Source organism: Diabrotica virgifera, chromosome 3 (genome assembly GCF_917563875.1).
Source record: "Diabrotica virgifera virgifera chromosome 3, PGI_DIABVI_V3a".
NCBI lineage: Eukaryota > Metazoa > Arthropoda > Insecta > Coleoptera > Chrysomelidae > Diabrotica > Diabrotica virgifera.
This window is the reverse complement of record NC_065445.1, coordinates 64411408-64436337: the sequence shown is the minus strand read 5'-3', so window position 1 is coordinate 64436337 and position 24930 is coordinate 64411408. Positions and strand designations below refer to the sequence as shown.

The following is a 24930-nucleotide window of genomic DNA, read 5'->3' as shown; positions in this document are numbered from 1 at the left end:
TTTAAAAAAGATGTTAAAAAAATTTTTTTTCCTAACTGTAATGGAAATCAAGAAGAAACCCTACGGTAATTAATAACAAATAAGTGACTGATTTTTTGGTATAGGCTTCATTTAAGGGAAACTGCCCATTTTTTAATTACAGGGTGTTAAATTTAAAAAAAAACCCCTTTTTATACCATCTGAACCGCTTCTGCTAGAGTAAAAAAATTTTCAGCGATTATCCATGTACTGGTGTTATTTACAAATTTGTATAATGCACCCCCATTTATTGCGCGGAACTACCCCAAAAAAGAAGAACTAATAAATAAAGTTATTTTATCGGAATTTTTCACACACTATCTTTATTAAAATGCTTTATATATCAATTTGTGGACGTTCTTATTACCCATGCATAGACACCAAAAGCGATTTCTTGTTGCAACCCCTGTATCAAAAGAAAAATAAATAAAATGGAAGGCTGAAAAAATTTTTTTTTTGCTTTTTGACCCATATGGGCATATGCTCCATCAATAGGGTTTTTCATAAATATATATGGTTATTGCAATATCCCTGCGGAAACTAACCCTATCCTTGAAAATAAACTGCAGAAACTACACCTATCCCTTGACGAGCATGTTTTTACGATTTTCCCATTACCTATTTTTTTGAAACAAAACTTATACAGGAGTCAAGACCACTATTTTCTCTACAAATAATATCCTATACATTTTTTTCGTATCAGCAACCGTTACAGCACAGTGGCACCGTAACCTCAGAAATGCTTTGGCAGGCTCCAGTTTTTGTTTTTTTTTTGACACCTATTCATTTTATTGATAAGGTACTTATGGAAAATAAAAGAACTGCTACACATTATGACCTATACATATTTTACTTTCTTTGGACCCTAAAACCACAGTGGTGGCCCAAAATCAATTTTTGATTATTTCCTTTATTAATTCTCCTTTTTTGGGGTGGTTCCGGGGAAAATCTGGGGGTGCATTATACAAATTTGTAAATAATACTTGCACATGGGTAATCGCTGAAAGTTTTTTACTCTCGTATAAGCGGTTCAGGTGGTATAAAAAGCGGTTTTTTTTAAAATGTAACAACATAAATATAATTAAAAATGGACAATTGCCCTTAAATGAAACCTATACCAAAAAATCAGCCACTTCTTTGTGATTAATTGTCGCAGGGTTTCTTCTTGATTTTCATTACAGTTAGGAAAAAATAATAATTTTTTAAAACATCTTTTTTAAAATCTTGTCAACTTTGGGGCGCCACCCTCGCTTACCGGTGGGTGATAGATATATGCTGTCGGGAAATAAATAGTAGGAAATATAGTCCTCTTAATTTTACTATTAAGTGAATTTTTTGCAAAACGTACAGGAAGGGCTACGTTTCGCAAAAACCACAAATGACCCCCTTTAAAGGGATGAAAAGGGGGGTTCTGTGGCGAAATTTTTTAAGAAAAAGTTATTCTCATAATAAGCACCCCTTGATATACCAGAAAAAAAATAAAACCTGACTTGTGTCCATTTTGTGAGGTTCAACCTCTGTTTCCTACACTATAATAATTGTGGTCCATTTACTGTCAGTAGTTTGGTCCATTTAAATGTAGTGCACTGATAAAATTTCTCTAGCGTTTTGTGACCTGACTCTCAGAGGTGTAACCAGGATCATCCTAAGGGGGGAGTTACAACTACCGGATGGTCTCTGGGGTTATGGAATAGTAATGGTGTTAAGCGTATAGAGCTCAAAGTAACCAAATGAGGGGGGTTACAACCCCCAAACCCCCTGGTTACGCCTATGCTGACTCTACATGGTTATGTGCCAATGTGCCTATAAAGTATCTTCTTCTTCTTCTTAGCCTTATTCTATCCTCCACGTTTGGACATAGGCCTCTCCCAACTCCTTCCATCCGTCTCTATCCTGAGCAACATATTTCCAATTTGTTCCGGCTGCTCTTTTAATATCATCAACCCACCTCATCTGTGGTCTTCCTCTCGGTCGTTTACTTTGGTAAGGTCTCCAATGTTGTATTGTTGCATTCCAACGTTGGTTTTTTTGTCTAGCAGTGTGGCCTGCGAAGCTCCATTTAAGTTTGGCAACTTTTGTTGTTATGTCCTCGACTTTTGTTTTTGATCTTACCCAATCGATCAAGTATATTCTTCTTGTAGTGCCTATCCGCTTCGGATGTTGTCGACCATCATGGCAATCTTTTCTTTGCACACTGCTGCTCTGAAAATATTTGTAGTGGTTGTGTTGAACCAGGTACGTAGATTTTTCAGCCAGGAAATCCTTCGCTTTCCTGGTCCTCGCTTTCCGTCTACTTTTCCCTGCAAGATTAATTGCAGCAGTCTATATCTTTCACTGTTCCTCATGATGTGACCGAGGTATTCGATTTTGGCTGTTTTTATTTTGATTAACAGCTCTTTTTATTTTTGCATTCTCAACAAAACACCCTCATTAGTAATGTGGTCGGTATAAGATATTTTCAGGAATCGACGATAAAGTCACATTTCAAAAGCCCCAATTTTCTTGCAGGTGGCGTCTGTGAGAGTCCACGACTCAACTCCGTACAACAGTATAGGAAAGATATAACATCGAAGTAATCTGACTTTTATGGGTATCGACAAATCATGACATTTGAATAATTTTGCCATTTTTTGAAATGCAGATCTTGCTTTCTCTATCCTACATTTGATTTCTATGGAATGGTCCCAATTTTCATTGACGTTCCTACCAAGGTAGGTGTATGTTTTTACTCTTTCTATTTGTTGATCATTCACACTGATTCGTGCAAAGTACTGTTCATTCTTAGAATATGTGTATAATAAGCTGCTGTTCATCAAGTATACAGGGTGTTTCATTAAAAATTGTCCATATAGTAACTGGAGAAACCTAAAACACTTAAATAAAATGTGGTTGCTTACCGAGTTACAGGGTGTTTTATCTAAAAATTTAAAAACTGTTTTTGCTCAGAATTTTTATACTATACGCCATATCCTTTTCGTACTTAGCAGAAAGTGCGACTACTAGACACCCTACTAAATAATAATAAACAAACGTTTCTAGCTACTACCAGAGGCGTACTACAGGGGTTGGTGAATGGTTCAACCTTCTCGAATTCTACGCCACTGGAGGAATTACTATTTTAGTGCCATTTTTAGATTCTCCACTACTTTCTACGTAAATAGTATACTCTTCATTGGTAACGATAAAGTCATTAGTTTTCGAGATACTTGAAGTTAAATATGAAACGGCACAGTTATTTTGATTAATTTATGATATGATTCATATGATTAAAATTTAAAAATTATTTGTACCCAGTACTTTAAAACTATTTGGCGTATCCTTATCATACTTGACAGAAAGTGTAGGTACTGTACACCCTACCAAATTAAGATAAATAAACGTTTCTAGCTACTACCAGAGGCGTACGACAGGGGATAGTGGCTGGTTGACCCTTCCCAAATTCTACGCGACTGACAAAATTGCTATTTTAGTGTAATTTTTTGATTTTGCAATAATTTTTATGTAAATAATATGCCTTTCATTCGTAACGATAAACTGATTAGTTTTCGAGATATTTGAAATTAAAAATGAAGCGACACAATACATTAATCAAAATAACCGTGTCGTTTCATTTTTAACTTCAAAGATCTCGAAAACGAATGACTTTATCGTTACGAATGAAGAGTATATTATTTTCATAGAAACTATTGGAGAATCCAAAAATTGAACTAAAATAGCAATTTCGCCAGTGGCGTAGAATTTGGAAAGGGTCAACCATTCATTTTCCCCCGTCGTACGCCTCTAGTAATAGCCAGAAACGTTTGTTTAACACAATTTAGTAGTTTGTACAGTACCTATACCTCCTGACATGTATGAAATTGATACGTCGAATAGTTTTAAAATGCTGAGCAAAAATAGTTTCTAAATTTTTAGATAAAACACCCAGTAACTCAGTAAGGAACCACATTTTATTTAAGTGTTTTAGGTTAAATCTTCGTATTTTGTGCTAAGGTTTCTCCAGTTACTATATGGACAATTATTAATGAAACACCCTGTATAAGTGTTGAAATCTATATATAAGTACTTTATTTTTTATTTGTGTGAAACTTACCAACACGTGATCTGGTGAAAAGGCGAGATGCTTCTGTAACGAAACGATCAACAAAACTTTGACATCTCTCCCAATGATGTATTGGAATAGTAGTTAAATTGCAACAGTAACAGAATGCTGTTAGTGGAGAATGTAAAAATAACGTAAATAAAGAACCATTGTGTTGTTGATCTGAAAAATAAAAAATAATTGAAATAATTACATATACAGTGGAGTGCGCTAATAACCGGCAAAATAACGCAAAAGATGGGAAACATAATAGGTACGTTGTGAAATAAAAAGAGATTAACCTTGTAGAAATGGGAAATTATCGATAGAAACATATCGATTTACATTACATTATATTACCACTATCGATAGTTTCCCACTTTTAGACATTAGCTCAAGAGCTAGTTGACTTCAGTCATAAATATAAGTATGGCGTTAACATGACATTAACATTTTTTTAATTTTAAAGACATGACGGAGCTGTTAGAACGAATAGAATGAGTAAGTAAGTTTGGAAGCAAGGTTGTTCATAAATAAATCAAACACAAAGATTATGATTAATGAGTTAATAGTTTTACTTTAATTTAAAAAAAAAATCGAGATATGGTCATTAGGGTGCATCGAAAAAATAAAAGTTGGAAATGTTATATCTAATAGCGTGAAATAGTTTCTAGTGTTATTTTTCAGCATATTAGTATTTTTAATTTTTTTTTCTAAGCGAATTTTCTGCCCTCCAACGACCTTGAATTTTATTAAATATCTGATTTTTTTGGAAATTTCAATTTATATTATTTGGAATAAAATATGTGCTAACTCGATCTAAGATCAATTAAAGAAAATTTAAAATATTGTCAATTACAAATTTAAACGATATTTAAAGTTTTATTTGTTTTTTCAGTCTCCCCAACCCCTTTGAAATGTCCCGCTTCGTGAGTCCGTGCGTGTAATTTTCACTTATGTTTGGTGCGATGCCTTACTTTGTTATTATTGTTGTTTGTAAATTAAAGATTTCTAAAATAGATAAACCAAGACCATGGGGAATAAAATCAAGATGTGCTGTGGACCGTCCCATATTTGGACAACCACCAAATATACCTGAAAATGTTTTACCGAAATACAAACAAGCGATGAAGTTTTGTAGTTGCAAGAGGATAAAAAACTCAGCAAGAAAGAGTCAGAATTTTCTGGTATTGCCGAACAGGTTGTAATTAAATTGGAGGAAATATGGAAAAAGGCTTTAATTCCAATAATTTAACATACAAGAATTATTCAGCTTTTAAAAGCCTATCATACCAAATATATGAAACTTATGAAATCATTTAAGAACAGGCAAAACAGTAAACTTTACAAAAATAAAATTCAATTCTTTAAGAACAAAAGTAAAACTACACGTTTCGATCTTGCAGCATGCAAATGTGACACTATGATTACCTAATTGTCTTTGTAGCAAATCTCAAAAAGTGCCTCTGGATGATCGCGAATTTCTATTAAATCAAAGAGGTCCCAGAAAAATGGTGATAAGCTCAATTGATAGAGAAACAAAAACAAATATAATCAGAGACAACAACGGTAAAAGAAGACAGTTACCAACGCAAAGACAAAAATTTAGTTTAGCTCAAGTAAAAAACAGTACCAAGTTTTATGGTCAATCGATCGTGGAAGAACACATAACACTTGTGCATGAGCCAAGGGGAAAATATTTCGGATATGGGTATCCGCTGTCTGGTATATCAGAAAGTATCAAATCCAGCTATTGCATGTGACGAAACAGTCGTAAATACTGGCGTTAAAGGTGATGTAATACAACTGTTAGAAGAACATCTAAAAAACCGCTTCAGTGGTTTGTATGTCTGCGACATTCAAATGATCTACCCCTGAGTCTTCAATCTTTCTCCTATAAAAATTTTGGTTCAAACGACTACTTTGAGTTAATTAAAAGAATATCACCTTAGAGAACCACCTATATTCTGTAGATTTTCGAGTGACAATCTGCGAGATTTTATTAAGAATCCTAACTTAGACGCTTTTAACATTGAGATTGAGAAATATCACTGCCACAAACAATGTGTAGAGCGATGTGTCAAACTTATGGCACAAGCTTCTCCAGCAGTTTGTGGAGCGTATTCGAGGGATGGATTTATAAAACTCAAATTGATTCCAGAAAAACTATGCCTCACTTAATTGCTAAATCGGAAGACATCTTCGAATAGAATTGCTTTTACCATATATTTTTGTAATATTTATATACCTAATTTTGTATTTTGCTTTATATTTATTTTAGTATTAAAAAACTTGGGTGACGTCAGGGAGACGGAGAAGTTAGGCTATTTTGTTATAAAAATAATGTTTTAGTGTACTTTTCTTAAGTAAAATTTTTAATTGCCTTGTGAAACCAGAAAATATTTTCCAATTTAAACCGAAATTATTTATTCAAGTTCTATAAGATATTACATTTCCCTTACAAAAAAAATTCGCATATTAATGTATTTTTTAAATTTTTAGTTGCTGTGGGGGGCAGAAAATATTTTTTTATTTCAACGAAATTCTACTAAAATACGAAATAGTGTGTTAGGCAACTTTTGTGAGCTATTACATTTTCGTTTCGAAATAAAAATTTTTTTCTCGTCTGTTAACATTTTTTCAAAATTTTTAATTTTCTTGGGGAAGCAGAAGATATTTTCCAATTTCGAAAAAATTTTACCAAAATACTTAACAGTTGATTGGGCAACTTTTGTAAGGTATTCACTTTTCCATCGCAAAAAAAATTTTTTTCGCCTTTTTCGATGCACCCTAGTAGCATATTGTAGAATGCCCAAAATATCATGGGTTCAACGCATTTCAAACATAGAAGTCTTAAACAGAATAGTTCAAGGCAAAGTTTACTTGACGAAGATGATGAAAAAGAGAAAACTTGAATATCTAGATATTGGATAATACAGTTAATAGTTAAGGGAAATTACCAGGTAAAAAGAGGAATTGGTAGAAACAAATAATCATGGCTCCGAAACCTTCGTCTTAAACAGAATAGGTCAAGGCGAAGGTGACTTAACGAAGATGATAAAAAGGAGAAAACTTGAATATCTGGGGCATATAATGAGATGTAGCAGATACTGGATAATGCAGTTAATACTCAACTGAAACATAAAGGGACAAAGAGGAATTGATAGGAAGAAATATTTATGGCTCCGAAACTTTCGTCAATGGACTGGCTTATAAGCAGATGAATTGTTACATGCCGTACTATCAATATCGGCAAATTGTCATGGTAACTACTTGCGCCTAAAATTTGGACACGGGACTCCAAGAAGAAGAAGATACATATTATAGAGTTAAACTATAATACTTACCTTGAAAAGCTGGTGGTGTATCTTGAGGTGACATTAAAGTAACTAACGGTTGTCCAAAATATCTAGGAATGTGTTGGAATACGAAACTATTGTCTGAATCTACGATGACAAATAGCGGTCTTCTTGTGAATGGATATAAATCACCAGGGTAAAGGCAGTGAGCTTCTTTTTGTTTTTTGTGGTCTCCGTCTCTTCGGCTACTAGTTAGAACGCCACCAAGATCGTATCCCACTAAAAATTAAGTTAGAAATTATGACATTTCATACATCTATGACAATGTTTATATATTTTGTAATAAAGTAATAATGAAATCGGGTTTCACAGGTTAATCTGTTATAATATACAGGGTAGCGAGAAAGTATGGAAACACGGTAATTTCTCGGAAACCGCTTAAAGGATTGTTATAAATTTTGGTGGGTAAGAGTATTCTAATACGGCCGATTTTATAGTGGTAATTACACTGTTGTCAAATCTTCCGTTTTTCTGGAAATCTAATGCACTTTCTTATTTTAAATGGAACACCCTATATATTCTTTGCGTCTTGAAGTCCTCAGGAAATACTGATTGTTTTTCATGTTATGTTCCCTATACCTAAATGTCATAATTTTGGAGTTATTGCTACGTTAATAAAAAAAAATTTAACAAATTATACAACATTTTTTTTTTGGACCGGGTAGATATTATTTTAGGTTCTTTGGGTCATTGGGAACAAAAAAGGTCTTTTGCAATTTTTCTCAAAAGTCAATCGTTTCCGAGTTGTACACAATTTAAAACTGAAAAAAATCGAAAAATGACGATTTTCTGGGTTCAAAAACATAAGTAAAAAATATTATTTTTGAAACTATGAAGTACCTAAATTCAAGTTCAAACCTTTCTATATCAGATGCCGATAAGTGATTTGGCCTTATTTCATTCTCAAACATTATTTTTTAGTTGTTAATGCAGCCCGATAGCCCGTCCTCTCATATGAGCTTTATTAACAATTAAAAAAAAAACAATGTTTTAGAATAAAATATGCCAACAATTCTTATAGGGATCTGATAGAAAAAAGGTTTGAGCGTGAATTTATGTACTTCCTAATTTTAAAAATTATTTTTTAGTTGTGTTTTTGAAAATTGAAAATCGTCATTTTTCGATTTTTTTCACTTTTAAATTGTTTATAACTCGGAAACGATTAACTTCTGAGAAAAATTACAAATGACCTTTTTTGTTCCCAATGATCCAAAGAACTTAAAATAATGTCTATTTGTGCCGAAAAAATTGATTTTTATAAATTGTTAAATTTTTTTTTAAATAAATCTAGCAATAACTATGAAATTATGGCATTTAGGTATAGGGAACATAACTTGAAAAATAATCAGTATTTCTTAAGGACTTCAAAACGCAAAAATATATAGGGTGTTCCATTTAAAATAAGAAAGTTCATTAGATTTCAAGGAAAACGGAAGATTTGACCACAATATAATTACCACTATAATATCGGCCGCATTAGGACACCCCTACTCACCAAAATTTATAAAAATCGTTTGAGCAGTTTCCGAGAAATTACCGTGTTTCCATACTTTCTCGCTACCCATGAGCAATATTACTTAAATTTTTTGTTAGGTTTGTTCCAACACAACGAAAAAGCGTTATGTAACGATCACGCTCCTGCGCAGTAAACAAAATACGTTCCAACAAAAGAATTACTGTTCATCACATCGTTCTTCCGATTGTTCCAACAAAAATTGTGACCGTTCACTGACAGACAAAATAGAGCAGGCCAGAGCCGCTTTTAGAAAAATGTCCAAGATATTATAGTCCTGTCGCCAGGGAGGGTACAACGGCCTCCTTAATTCAGATGGACTTACTCAAGTTTTTTTATGTATTTTGACCCGTAGAACACGAATTTTTTGGGTAACAGTTGATCCGGATGTCGATAAGATTGTTATAGACAAAGAACTTGAGGAATTACATAACAGGGATTTTCGCAAAATATTTTTTTGTATTATTTGGGTCATTCAAAGCAAAAAATGTTCATACAAGTTTTTTCGTAGGATGCATAGTTTTTGAGATAAACGCAGTTGAACTTTCAAAAAATCGGAAAATTGCAATTTTTGAACCCGAATAACTTTTGATTAAAAAATAAAATAGCAATTCTGCTTACTGCATTTGAAAGTTCAAGTCAAATTATATGGGATTTGATTATTTGCATTGCTAAAAATTAAGTTTTTATTTGTTAAACAAAGTCATAAACACATAGTGTTTCCCGTGCCCAATGCATGCGTTTTAATGTACGTAATCTACGTAGAAATTGTGTGTATGCGCGCCTACTCGTTCGATTTCAAATGAGAAATGCGTTGAAAACATCAATCAATCACTATGTATTTATAGCTTTGTTTAACAATAAAAAAATTTATTTTTAGCAATGAAAGTAATCAAAACCGATAGAATTTGACTTGAAATTTCAAATGCGGTAAGCAGAATTGCTATTTTATTTTTCAATAAAAAGTTATTCGGGTTCAAAAATTGCAATTTTTCGATTTTTTGAAAGGTCAACCGCGTTTATATCAAAAACTATGTAACCTACGAAAAAACTTGTAAAAACATTTTTTGTTTAGAATGACCCAAAAAATACACAAAAATGTTTTGTTTTGCAAAAAATCGCTGTTATGTGATTCCTCAAGTTCTTTGTTTATAACAATCTTATCGACATCCGGATCGACTGTTACCCAAAAAATTCGTGTTCTACGGGTCAAAATATATAAAAAAACTTGGGTAAGTCCATCTGAATTAAGGAGGCAGTTGTACCACCACTGGCGACAGGACTATTATGTAACAGAGATCTAAAATTGACATTGAAGATCCGGCTAATTCGCTGCTACATGTTCTCGGTCTTACTTAATGGTGTCGAGTCTTATATATTATATATGTAGCTTTTTTACAGGCCTTTTAGCCAGAGCTTTGTTGTTCTTTTCCATAGCTTTCGGTTATTTGTCAACTTCTTCCAGTCCGTTATTCCTTTTTCCTTTAGGTCTTCTACTACCGCCTCTCTCCATCGCTTTCGTGGTCTTCCTCTCTTTCTTTTATAATTTGGTAGTCTCCATGGTATTTTCTTGACCACTCTGTCATCGTTCATTCTTTTTATATGGCCAAGCCACTGCAATCTTCTTGATTTTATTACGCTATTTGTAGTTCTTTGTAAATATTATAAACTTCCTCATTTGTTCCCTTCCCTCCTAATATTCTTCTAAGTATTTTCCTTTCGCATCTTCTTACTGTTTCTTTTGTTGTTTGGTTGAGTATCCATGTCGCACATCTGTATGTCTCTGTTGGTCTTTTATAGTCTTGTAAATCCTGAATTTCGTATTCCATGACAGCTGTTTTGATCTTAGTAAATAATTCATGGCTCCCGCAGATCGATTGGCTTTACTTAATCTGGCATCAATTTCTTTCATTTATTCACACTTGTTTGTTATCCTTGCTCCTAGATATACAAAGTCGTCTATTTCCTCAAACTTAAACTCTCCTAATTGTGTCCTTACATTGGATTTTGTCGCATATCCCATTTCTCTTCCTTGTTTCATAACCTTACTTTTCTTTTGATTTATTTGTAGACCCAGGTTATACGCTTCATTTACTAATCTTTCTGTTATGTCTTTCAGGATCTTTTCACTCGTCGCTACAATTGCCACATCATCTGCATATCCCACTAATCTTGTACATACAATATGTGCCCATTTCTATTTAAGTTGTCATTCCAAATGATTTTTCTAGCATCATGTTAAATATTAGCGCTGATAGTGGGTCTCCTTGCCTAAGTCCTGATCTGACTGCAAAACTCTTCTAAGGTTCTCTCTTTTACTCTTAGGTTGCAGGCCGTATGCTTCAATGTCATCGTCACTAGTTTCTTTAGCTTCGTAGGTATTTCAAATTCTTCCATAACTTTGCAATTTTTTCTCTCCTGACAGAGTCGTACGCCTTTTAAAATCTATGAATCTACGCCGGGATTTTGTATTCATAGCAGCTGGTCAGTACCTCTTTCATTATGAATATCTGATCGGTTGTTCCTATGCCTTTCCTAAATTCTGCTTGATATTTCGCTATCTGTGGTTCAGCTAGTACCTCCAGCCTGATTTTAATGATTGTCGCTATTATTTTGTAGGCCACATCCAGCAGTGATATTCCTCGATAGTTTTTACACTCTGCCTCATCGCCATCCTTTAAAATCGGTATTATTGTTGCTTTTTCCCAATCATTCGGCATCTGCCCTTTTATCTCTCTGCCAGCATATTTAATATTTTCAGTTGCTATTCCATTCTGTCCGGCGCTCTTATTGTTCTTTATGTTGCTTAAGATTTTTGAGGCAGCGGTTTCCACTGGCCGTAAGCCATGGATATCCGGTGATACGTGGACTGTGATTCAACGCAGAAAAGAACATAAAACTAGATACGGAACAAACGATGAATACAGAGCGTTATCGAGAGAAATCAAAAAATAGTGCCACAAAGATAAAGCTGATTACATCTCTCAAATATGCAGAGAGATAGAGGAACATGGCTGTCGAAATGAACCGAGGGGCTTATTTCAGAAGATCAAACTCCTTACCAGAGAATTTAAACCTCAAACGTGGTCTGTAATAGATAAGGAAGGTAATTTAAAGACCGATACTGATGAAATATTGGAAACATGGCGAAACTACTGTGGCGAGCTATATAAAAATAACGAGGTATCAGCAGAAAACAGTAGAAAATTAGTGGCCTTCTGACTACCCTAGAGAACCTACTGTCTTACTCGCTGAAGTCAAAGATGCAATTAAATTACTAAAGAGAAATAAATCACCAGGCATTGATTCAATACCATGTGAAATACTACAGTTACTAGGTGACAAAGGATTACATATCATCCATTCTATCTGTGTCGCTGTTTGGAATTCAGGAAAATGGCCATCTGATTGGTATACCTCAATTTATATCCCACTACACAAAAAAGGAACTACTACCAGATGTGAAAACTACTGCACACTGTCACTAATAACACATGCTAGTAAAATCTTGTTGCATATCATCAAAAACAGATTAAAAACCTATCTACATTACCAAATACCTCAGGAACAAGCGGGGTTTGTAAAGGGTAAAGGTACAAGGGAACAAATCCTGAACCTGAGACTCATTGAAAAGTCTAGAGAATTTCAAGTATCTATGATTATATGCTTTGTTGACTACCAAAAGGCATTTGATTGTGTAAGCTGGATAAATCTGTGGTCAATTTTAATAGAAATGGGCGCACCAATGCACCTGGTGACACTTATTAAAAATCTGTACCAGTCTAATATAGCGACAGTACGACTAGATCAGAAGTTCTCATACCAATTCAAGACCGAGAGAGGTGTTAGACAAGGATGCGTGTTGTCACCTGACTTATTTAACATTTATGGTGAACACGTCATGAGGATGGTTTTAGAAGGATGGGCCGGTGGAGTAACAGTAGCTGGTAGGAAAATCTCCAATTTAAGATTTGCTGATGACACTACACTTATAGCAGCAAATGAGCAAGAAATGTTTGATCTCCTGCGAAGAGTTGAGTACGAAAGCAATAGAGTTGGTCTGAAAATCAATAAAGCTAAGACAAAAATAATGGTGGTCGACAGATTTGACACTATTCAACTGACTAACATATATTACAGGAATACCAGATAGTAAACACCTTTGTCTATCTCGGGTCTAGTATAACTAACGATGGTAACTGTGAAGCAGAAGTTCGGAGACGTATTGGTATGGCAAAAAATGCGATGAGTCGCCTATCTAAAGTTTGGAAAGACAGATCTATCTCTCAAAATATCAAGATGAGACTGGTAAATGCCTTTATATTCTCAGTATTTCTATACGGAGCAGAGACTTGGACTCTTCGCGCATGCGAGCGCCAAAAAATTGATGCCTTTGAGACGTGGTGCTGGAGAAGAATGCTGCGCATAACTTGGACAGCTCATAGGACAAACGTTTCCATTCTAAACCAACTCAATATTAAAAAAAGGCTGTCCACAATATGTCTGCAACGAATTCTGCAATTCTTTGGTCACGTGGTTCGCAGAGGTGACGACAGTTTGGAGAGATTAATTGTTTCTGGAAACGTTCCGGGGAGAAGATCAAGAGGACGATCACCAACTAGATGGTCTGACCAAATAAAACATTCAGCTGGAAACTCATTCTGCGAAGCTCTTAGAGCAGCTGAAGATAGAGACCAATGGAGAAACATTGTTAGGAATATTGGAAGAAATCACGATCTTCAGTAATGAGGAAACGACAGGATAGAGAGAAGAACTCTGAGTTGGTTGTTAACCTCTCACCTGATCACAACCTTGTGTAAATTCCGAGCAAGGATGACATACATCCACATGTGATATATTTTTAATCTTAAGACATCGACTTATTGTCGATTACTACACAGCTCATAATGTAGCAATAATGTTATTTTGAGGTTTTACACCTATTCAAGTGGCTAGTTTCAATTACTTGTACACTGGACGTTTACACTGAGGATGGTCAGTTTGACCGAAAATGTTTTGTTGTACTTCCACTACCTTGTGGATAAATTTTAAGAATTTTTTAATAAATTATATACCTACATACAACAGAAGTGTTTACTTCATTCTACGTTGACTTCTTCTTTTGTTGGTTCCTGTACTTCAATATCGTCTTCTCCTATTGTCTGCCATTCTTCTTCCCCTGGAGTTTTGTTTATCAATTCATAGAAATATTCTCTCCATTTCTCTTTCGTTTTTTCTTCGTCGGCGTCGCCTAATAAATTTCCTTCCTTGTCCTTTATAAACACATTGTTATTATGTATATATTTTTTCCCTTTCTTAGTTTCTCTGTAAAAGTTTCTAATTTCTTTTCGTTTATAGTGACCTTCTATTTTTTTACTCTTTGTTCGTTACTTGATCTTTTCTTTTGTCCGTTTATCTTTTTCAGTTTTGCTCGATGCTCCTTATATGCTAATTTTGCATCAGGTTGCAGTGTTTGTAATGCTAAGATTCTTAGTTTATTTCTTTTTTCTCTCTCTGCGCGGCATCCCTCATCCCACCATATTTCGTTTTTCTGCGGTTTTTTATATGGTAATGTTTGCTCAGTAGCTTTCTTTATTATGTTCTCTAACTGTTTCCATTGATCGTTTATACCCTCTACTTTATCCTGTTTTCTTTCTCGGCATATTCGTTGCAATTATTTTTTCTCATAACTTTGTTGAACTTTTGATTCCATCAGCTTTCCTACATCAAATCTTTTATTTTTAGTTTCTTTCTTTTTATTTTTTCACTTTTCTCTTAGACTAGAAAGTGATCCTAGTCCATGTCGAGTCTTATACTGTGAATAAAATTGTTGTTCTGAAGCTATTTCCTTGTGGCATTTTTATGATTAATTATTTATATGGGAAATAAGCCACCATTAAAATGAAAAAAATAATTTTATTAACGTTTCGACACCCAAATCGGGTGCCGTTGTCAAAATACAAAATACTACTAATGGAAACAAAAATGTTGTTGCTTAGTAAAAAAAATTCTTCTAATAATTTATTTAATTTGACTCATTTATATCGGCAATTCAGATACATATGATACATTTTAAAGTAGAAGACTTTAAAATGATATTGCCAATATTTATGAGTTGCGTTCCTGGGACGACTTTACTGAAATATAGTTCATTCGATTACATGAAATCAACCCCAACTCAAGAATATCCGTCACAAAAAAAATCATAGCATGTGATCTGTCTTTAAAAAGACAACCACATGCAACGGTGACATTAAAATTCTAGTGTTAGAGATCTCATAGTAAATCACGAGGGAAAACCAGAAAAAACCTCGTGATACTATCCCGACATCGTAAGTATTTGGTCTTACATTTAAATTACTCTCAAAATTAATACCAAATTCTGACTTTACTATAATTTTGTTTAAATTATAAATAATATCAATAATATATGGATATATAAGTAATACTAAAATATAAAATATGTACTAACTCGACTATTGACTTATTAATTGTGGTATTTTCTTTCTATTGACTTCCTCTTTCAGTATAGGTATCCACATCCTACTGCATTCCACCGAGGAATTTGCGACACAATTGGTTTCGTTTAGCATAATTAGAGCCGCTTCTTTGATTTTTCTCTTTTTACTATCTGTTTCTTTCAGGACTATACTTGAATCTCTCCACTGAACTCTATGTTCATTATCCCATGCGTGTTGACATATTTGAGATCTATCAAACTCTCTATTTTTAATATAAGATTGATGTTCACTTATTCTAACGTTTAATGGTCTTGATGTTTCACCTATATATAAATAAATTCAACATTCAAAACAAATAACACATTGAGATCTATTCTATCTAAGACTAAACCTAACAATGAACAAGAAAGGACAAAGAATTGTATTTATAAAATACCTTGTGAATGCGAACAGTTTTATATAGGTGAAACATCAAGACCATTAAACGTTAGAATAAGTGAACATCAATCTTATATTAAAAATAGAGAGTTTGATAGATCTCAAATATGTCAACACGCATGGGATAATGAACATAGAGTTCAGTGGAGAGATTCAAGTATAGTCCTGAAAGAAACAGATAGTAAAAAGAGAAAAATCAAAGAAGCGGCTCTAATTATGCTAAACGAAACCAATTGTGTCGCAAATTCCTCGGTGGAATGCAGTAGGATGTGGATACCTATACTGAAAGAGGAAGTCAATAGAAAGAAAATACCACAATTAATAAGTCAATAGTCGAGTTAGTACATATTTTATATTTTAGTATTACTTATATATCCATATATTCTTGATATTATTTATAATTTAAACAAAATTATAGTAAAGTCAGAATTTGGTATTAATTTTGAGAGTAATTTAAATGTAAGACCAAATACTTACGATGTCGGGATAGTATCACGAGGTTTTTCCTGGTTTTCCCTCGTGATTTACTATGAGATCTCTAACACTAGAATTTTAATGTCACCGTTGCATGTGGTTGTCTTTTTAAAGACAGATCACACGCTATGATTTTTTTTTGTGACGGATATTCTTGAGTTGGGGTTGATTTCATGTAATCGAATGAACTATCTTTCAGTAAAGTCGTCCCAGGAACGCAACTCATAAATATTGGCAATATCATTTTAAAGTCTTCTACTTTAAAATGTATCATATGTATCTGAATTGCCGATATAAATGAGTCAAATTAAATAAATTATTAGAAGAATTTTTTTACTAAGCAACAACATTTTTGTTTCCATTAGTAGTATTTTGTATTTTGACAACGGCACCCGATTTGGGCGTCGAAACGTTAATAAAATTATTTTTTTCATTTTAATTGTGGCTTATTTCCCATATAAATAATTAATCGTGAATAAAATTGATCTAAATCACCTTAAGGCTTTCAAAATGTGGTTTTTCAGAAGAATTTTAAAAGTTTCTTGGGTGGAGAAGATTCGAAACTCCACAATACTATGTTGATTTTTTAACCAAGAGGAGTAAACTAAAAAGACAGATTCACACCCAAGAAAGTTACTAGAAAAGTCACCAAATTCATCTTCTTTTTTCGTTGATCATATCAGCGTTCGATGATAATCCATACATATTATATTATACTAACATATCGCTAAATAGTTCTAAAAACAACTGTTTTTATATAAAAGTAGACTAAAAATCTAAAAATTAAAGGAATAATGCAGAAAACACAAAAATCGCTGATATACTTAATTAACCTATAAAATGACAGAAGTGCCAAAATTTCATAAATGTCATTAGTGTCAAAATTTAATAACAGTGGAGTAAACTTGCCTGCGGTTGGACCAATTAAATTAAATTTAAATCACTCCTCCTTGTAAATTTGAATCACTCCTCTTGGTTAAAAAACAAACAATAGAACGTCTCAGCAAGACTACTGAGATTCAGTGGCGTAGCTGAAGATTGCGGGGCCTCCTGCGACAATTTTTGTGGGCCCACGTATTATAAACATAACGACAACTAATAACAGTATAATTAATTACTAAAATATGTGTAAATGACAATATTTGGCCTTTCTTTAATAAGTATTCATTAGTTTATGAATAGACATGAAAACCTATTATACATGTATCTTAATCCGACAAACCTATTAGTAAGTTGTTGCAATATTATAACTAAATTTACATTGAAAATATTAACTAAAAAACTTTTTTGCTAAAAGTTATTTTTTCGTTACAGCTGAGCTCATCGTAAAATATTTTATACGTTTTATCCGTTTATTTTTAAATTCCGGTGTAATACCCCACTATTCTGCTATTCCTGCTGATTTTGCTAAAGTTTCGGAAAACGAATTTCTCATTTCTAGAAAATTATCACGAGTGGTTTCAAAAAGTTTAAGGGCGACCGTTAACTCTGCCGTTTCAGATTACAAAAGTGTTGATGTTAGATTAATAAAGTTAAGTATTTTAGATTGAATAGTAATGTTAACGACAAATTCAAAATTATTCATATGCTCTAATAATGCATTCACATGTAATTTTTCATCGTTTTTTAGAGAGCAATGAAATTTTTGTTAAAGATTTCATTACTTGTCGGAAAGGATGGATATAAAGTCAGAATAGTACATAGTACATCCTATCTTTTAATACTTGCACTAAAAAAACATAATATTTTTAATTACATCCTAAAAAAACAACTCCTGTACACCAACAACGACATCATTCAACACTAGGTTCAGATTATGGGATGCACAATGAACATAGAAAGCTGGGCCTAGATTCCGTGCACTGTAGATATCTACATGTCGCTTTCTATCGATATTTGAATATCAAAATATTTGAATTTTTAGCTTTAATTGAATTATTTTCTAGTTTTGCTAGGTTATACTCTAATTGATAAACTAGAGCAAAACTAGAAAATAATTCAATTAAAGCTAAAAATTCATATATTTTGATATTCAAATATCGATAGAAAGCGACATGTAGATATCTACAGTGCACGGAATCTAGGCCCTGCTTTTTGAATGTCAGTTATACGCCTTTGTACGCCCGAATATACGCCACTCATAATCCTTGCCCCATCATACCCCTTTCCTCTGCAATTGTGTACGGAAAGGTGCTTTGATTGTATAAATTTTAAAATTTCATTTACAAGACCTTCTGAACTTTGATCTAACATGCGAATAAGTCCCAAAAAACTTTCAACAACTTCTGCTTTAGAAGATAAATTATTTTCATCGCAAGTTACATGCCGGAAAATAAAATTAAACTGATCGTGTTTCGAAATATCTTGAGTGGTATCAAGAATGATTGAATATGAACAATTTTTTTTTAATTAAATTAATCAATTTGTTTTCAGTTTCTTGAGCCAGCAAATTTATAACTTTGTTTTGTATTTGAGAGCTCAAGTAATTTGTTTTTTTTAGTTACTGTTTTTATCGATTAATTTAGCTAAAACAGGATCATATTTAGCTAGTAAAAGAACAACCGACAAAAAATTACCGTTTTGGGAATCACTTTCATCTAAACTACCAACATGTCCACGAAACGCTAAATTGCACCCAGAAAGAGTAAGAGTTACGTCAATTACCCGCTTCATTATTTCCTTCCAAATTCCCTATTTTGATGCTTATTAAGAAAATATGTTTTGGTCCCCAATTTAAAGAAAGTAGAAGTATTAACACATTGAACGCCACGTGAGTTGTATTTAACTCACGCCTTGTTTGGCCCAGGCGCTCAGTGAGTTAAATATTATTCACATTAACATTGAGGTTCTCAACGTGGGGCCTGAAGGCACAAACAAAAAATTTTAATGTGGCGGTTAATGTGTTAAGCTTGAAGGCTTTAAGGGGCCCCTCCTAACGTCGGGGCCCCCCGCCATGCGGGCCCTGCGGGATCGTCAGCTACGCCACTGCTGAGATTATAAAAAGCATCAAGAAGAGAAAGTTGGAGGCGATCATTTCAGTAATTGAATAAATGCAAGTACTCGTTGGGATGATTTGCGCACTAGGATTGGGTTTCGAATTAACGTCAACGGACAATACAAATGATAAACATGCGCATAAAAATGGTACATGCAGTTTCGTGACGATTTCTGGACCGTACAAAAATTGTGTGTTGGAACAAACCTAATATATTGATACTTACTATCTTCTGGATGTTTTGTAGTCGAAAAACATCCATCGGCGGATAAATACAATAATAGAGCACCATTGGTAGGTAGTTCTTTAAAACCACTAGCTAAAAATACTAAGACGTGACTTAACGTGGGTTTGTACAATAGATATTTGTGAGGATTTTCCCTTCTTGATGGCCTATCTCCATTTTCGATATACCTAAAAAAAACATGTTTATTAGTCTGGGCTGATTATCGGAGAATAGGCCATTTTTGGGAAAAGTTATTTACCAGCAATTTTATTGCTGGAATCGAAGCTTATGATTATATATATTAATAATATAGATTGATATGCAAAGTCCGCAGATAGTGTGCTACTTTTTTTATTAACAAAATGGCGCCCCAAATCGTGTTTTTTCAAATTTTCTCCATAACTCCGAACATTTGAATTTTACACTAAAAACACCCTAATAAAAATTCACCGAAATTAAATTCTGCATAAAGGCATGCTTTTCCCAACAAAATCTTAAATTTTAAATAAAGTTTTAGATAAGTAATTATCTACCAATTATTAAATAACTCGGTGACATAAAAGTTTTCTTGGTTTAGATTATAGTTCCAGAAGCCGGTGAAAATTAAACGAATATTTTAGCAACAATTCAATTGTTAATTAATAATTTACGGTCGCAATAATAACCAAAATAATTATGATACACTGATCAAACTTTGAAATCTTATATAGATGAGATGTCTATTTAATATTTTGTTGACAAAATATAAATTTTTAGTTTTTTTGGATAATCTTTAAATGTTAAAAAAAAATAGTTATAAACAAATTACCGTTTCTCAGAAAGTTTTTATTATATTCTAATTTTAAAAAATAGTTAAAATGCGTATTTCAAAGATCTTGAAAATGAATGCTTCAAAACTTTTTTGCATCCATTTACAAAAAAGTTATGAAATAGCAAAATAAATTTATAATTTTTTTTAATTATTTCAAAGCGTAAAAATCAGTTTAAAGTACAAGCTAATTACTTACAAAAAATATCGATTATTAGTTTAATGGTTATATTTTAATTAAAGATTATAAACATTTTTTTTTTGTAATTTACACGCGCGAAAGTAGACTAATACAGTATCGTAGCTAAAATTTTCACTCGAAGCGACGAACGCCGCGCGACGTACAGTAGTTAATAAATAAAATTATGTATTATAACCCGTCTCCTGATCTGTATCAAGCCTAATTTCGCGCTAAAAATTACAAAAAAAACATTTTTAATCTTTGATTAAAATATAACCATTGAACTAATGTTTGATATTTTTTGAGAATAATTAGTTTGTACCATAAACTCACTTTTAAGCTTTGAAAAAATTAAAACAAATTATAAACAACGGAGTAATCGTATGTTTATTTTGCTGTTTCATAACTTTTTTGCAAATGGTTGGAAAATTTTTTTAAAGCATTAATTTTTAAGCCTTTGAAACACGCATATTAAGTATTTTTTAAAATTATAATATAATAAACAATTTCTGAGAAATTTTAATTTGTTTGTAACTATTTTTTTAAACATTTAAAGATTATGCAAAAAAAATGAAAAATTTATATTTTGTCGACAAAATAATAAATAGGCATCATATCTTTATATTCTTTCTAAGTTTGATCAATGTCTGATGATTATTTTGGTTGTTATTGCGACTGTAAATTGTTAATTAACAATTTAATTGTTGCTAAAAAATTACTTGCCCAAAAAATTTATTTGAAAATTCGAGATTTTGTTGGGAAAACTCACATTTTCCGAGGAAAATTTTCGTCGGAGGAAATCGGGAAAAATATGCCTCTATGTAAATTAAATTGGGGTGAATTTTTATTTGAGTGTTTTTGGTGTAAAGTTAGAATCTTTGGAGTTATAGACAAATAATTAAAAAAAAAGCACGATTTGGGGGCGCCATTTTGTTAATAAAAAAGTAGCACACTATCTGCGGACTTTGCATACCTATATTATTAATATATAGGATCATAATATTCGATTCCAGCAATAAAGTTGCTGGTAAATAACCTTTCTTTGTACTTTACTAATTAGACCAGCGTATTATAACTATTTTTTTTCAAAATTTAAAGATTATGCAAAAAAACGAAAAATTTATATTTTGTCGATAAAATATTAAATAAGCATCTCATCTTTATAATCTTTATAAGTTTGACCAATGTATCATGATTATTTTGGTTATTATTGCGATCGTAAATTGTTAATTAACAATTGAATTGTTGCTAAAATATTCGTTTAATTTTCACCGGCTTCTGGAATTACAATCTATACCAAGAAAGCTTTGATGTCACTAAGTTATTTAATTATTGATTAATAATTACTTACCTAAAACTTTATTTTAAAATTAGAGATTTTGTTGGGAAAACCCGCATTTTCCGAGGAAAATTTTCGTCGAAACAAATCGGAAAAAACATTTCTCTATGCATAATTTAATTGCGGTGAATTTTTATTTGAGTGTTTTTGTTGTAAAGTTAAAATCTTCGGAGTTATAGAGCAATAATTGAAAAAAATACGATTTGTCGGCGCCATTTTGTTTATAAAAAAGTAGCACACTATGTGCGGACTTTGCATACCTATATTATTAATATATAGGATCTTATAATTCGATTCCAGCAATAAAATAGCTGATCTGAGACAGCATGAACTGAGAGATATGAACACCTAAATTCAAACTTAACAGTACTACTAACCCTTTTGGCGGATTTATCCCATAGGGCACTCTTCCTGGAGCTGGAGAAGCATCATAAATATGATTGAAATCTTCTTGAGGCTCCCTCTCTAGCGTTTGAATCATTCGGAACATATCCATTGTCAGTTCTGAGAATTTAACCTGTTCCGATGCACTCCCTATTATCAAAATCTCTTGTAGAGTTAAATTCATGTATTGTGATTTTTCTACAGGCGGTGTTGTTAAAGGGCTCAATCTAAAAATAATAAGATAGATTACAAACTAGAAATTATACTACACAAATAACAAATAGAACAAATACACAAATAATTTATAATTCATTTCTTAACCATCGAAAAGATTGACACCCTTTCCCCTCCTCGATAAATAGTACTAAATAATTCACTGAATGAAGTTCAATTTGGTTTCAGATCAGGATCAGTTCTAATACAGAGACCCTGTCTCTGCTAATGTGTACTAATGTGTGCCGTGCCCCCCTGGCTTTTCGGGTGCTTTAAATTATATATGGTTATCCAAAGTATACAAAATATAATGTGCAACATGTTCACGTTTGCCCCCCCCCCATAAAATTCTTTATATGGGCGCCCGTGGTGTGGTGTACATCGTAATTACTCTTTTATTGTTAGAATTATTGATACTAAAAGAACTTTATAAAAACATAGTTAAATCTAAAATTAACTTAAGTGTAAAGTTAAAAATTTTTAAAATTCAGCAAGAAATGTAAGCACGTCCCCGCTTTTTATTATCTATTTATTTTAAAAATGCAAAACCTAAAAATATTTTTTTAAAACGAGAGTATTTTTTATATATTATATATAATGGATTTCTACGACTGTCGCCGCCTCTCCATACCCAGCTTGCAACTTTTTCTATCGTAACACATATCTTCATCTAATTGCCTCGAATCCATTGCCTCCTGAATATTGTCCCTCCAGCTTCTCCGTGGTCGTCCTCTTTTTCTTCGCTCCGGTGAACCCCACTCTAATATTTTTCTCGGCCAGCCAGTCTCATTCATTCTTTTAACGTGACCGAACCATGTCAGCTGTCTCCTTTCAATATCGTCTATTATAGTTTTTTCCACCTTCATATGTTCTCTAATTGTTTCATTTCTTACATGTTCTAATCTTGAGACCTGACAACTTCTCCTCAAAAAGTCCATTTCTGTACTAAGTAGCTTCTTTTTATTTCTTGCATTTATGTCCCAAACTTCTGCACCGTAGATTGTAGCGCTCTTCATTATACTTTCATATATTCTTCTCTTTGTTTCCTTCCTGATATCTTTGTCCCATAAAATTGAATTGAGGGATCTAGTGATGTTTCTACCTTTATTGATTCTGTGTTGTATTTCATCTTCACTATTTCCTCGTTTGTTAAATATAGCTCCCAAATATTTGCATTGTTTCACACCAACAATATGTCCTTGTTCCAATGGTAGGTTTTCAATGTCTTCGTTTCCCACTATGAAGTATTATGACTTGTCCATATTTATTACTAATTCTGCCTGTTGGTAATGTTCATTTAGCTTTCGTATCATATAGCTTAAGTCATCTTGATCTTGGGCTATAACAACTTGGTCGTCCGCAAAGTATAATGTAAATAGGGAGTCGTCTCCCACTTTCAGTCCCATCGGTTTTACTGCTTTTGTCCACCTCTGTAAGGATTGGTGGATTGATATATTTTAAAGAGAGTGGGAGATAGACAACATCCTTGTCTTAGGCCGTTTGAAGTATTAAACGCCTCAGTGAAATTTTTGCCGTTTTTGATTCTGGTGTTAGTGGTCTCATATAACATGTTAGTTGCTTGTATGAGTTTTCCATCGATACCGATGTCTTTCATTGACTTCCATAGTTCTATTATGGGGACACTATCATAGGCTTTTTCTAGGTCGATAAGAGCGATGTGGGTTTCCTGATTTCTCTGTATTCTTTTTTCTAGTGCTATTTTTAAAGTGAAGAGATTGTCTACCGTTGAACGTCCCGCATGAAAACCAGCTTGTTCTTCAGCTTGCTTTCCTTGAATTTCTCGTTCTATTTCATTTCTTAATATCCTGGAGTATAATCTTCCAATGGTGCTGATGATTGCGATTCCCCTATAGTTTTTTGGTTATTTTTAGGGCCCTTCTTATGTATGGGAATAATATGTGATGTTAGCCATTCATCTGGCACTTTTTCTCCATTTAGACATCTTTCGAAAAGTTTTTTAAGCATATCCCATAGCTTGGGTGCTCCATATTTTATTAATTCAGGATTAATTCCTCCAGCCCCGGGTGCTTTCCGGGATTTCATAGTTTTAATAGCTTCTTCGACTTTGCTTTTATTCTAGTTCTATTTCGTGTTCTCTCTGTATATCATTCTCTTTTTCTTGTATTCTTGTTATGTATTGTGGTCTTTTTCTACTAATAATTCCTTAAAATGTTGTTCCCACTCTACATCAGATATACTATACTCTTAATTGTGTGCCCACCTTTTTGTGATGTTCTCACATTCTTTATCATCTTCCAGTATTTTTTATTATAGTTGTAATTGGTCGGAATATTAAAAGAAGAACACAATAATAATTCAAATACTGATACACCTAATTACACTCTTTTCAATCAAAAATTAGTTCATTAATTTGTAATCTCACATTTTTTCTTAACTTCCTAAATTTTTATAGTTTCACCGT

The 24930-nt window shown here is 32.9% G+C and overlaps 1 protein-coding gene across 1 annotated transcript in view; it reads right to left on the bottom strand.

The window, feature by feature from the left end:
* Window positions 1–24930, bottom strand: part of LOC114337890 (protein SCAI) — a 66409-nt gene that overhangs the window by 11121 nt on the left and 30358 nt on the right. Inside the window, exons 5-8 of the mRNA XM_050645135.1 lie at window positions 22268–22501; window positions 19563–19750; window positions 7444–7674; window positions 4109–4279 (exon numbers count right to left, since the gene is read on the bottom strand). Of these exons, the coding sequence (XP_050501092.1) occupies window positions 4109–4279; window positions 7444–7674; window positions 19563–19750; window positions 22268–22501 (824 nt within the window). The remainder of the gene's footprint in view (window positions 1–4108; window positions 4280–7443; window positions 7675–19562; window positions 19751–22267; window positions 22502–24930) is intronic.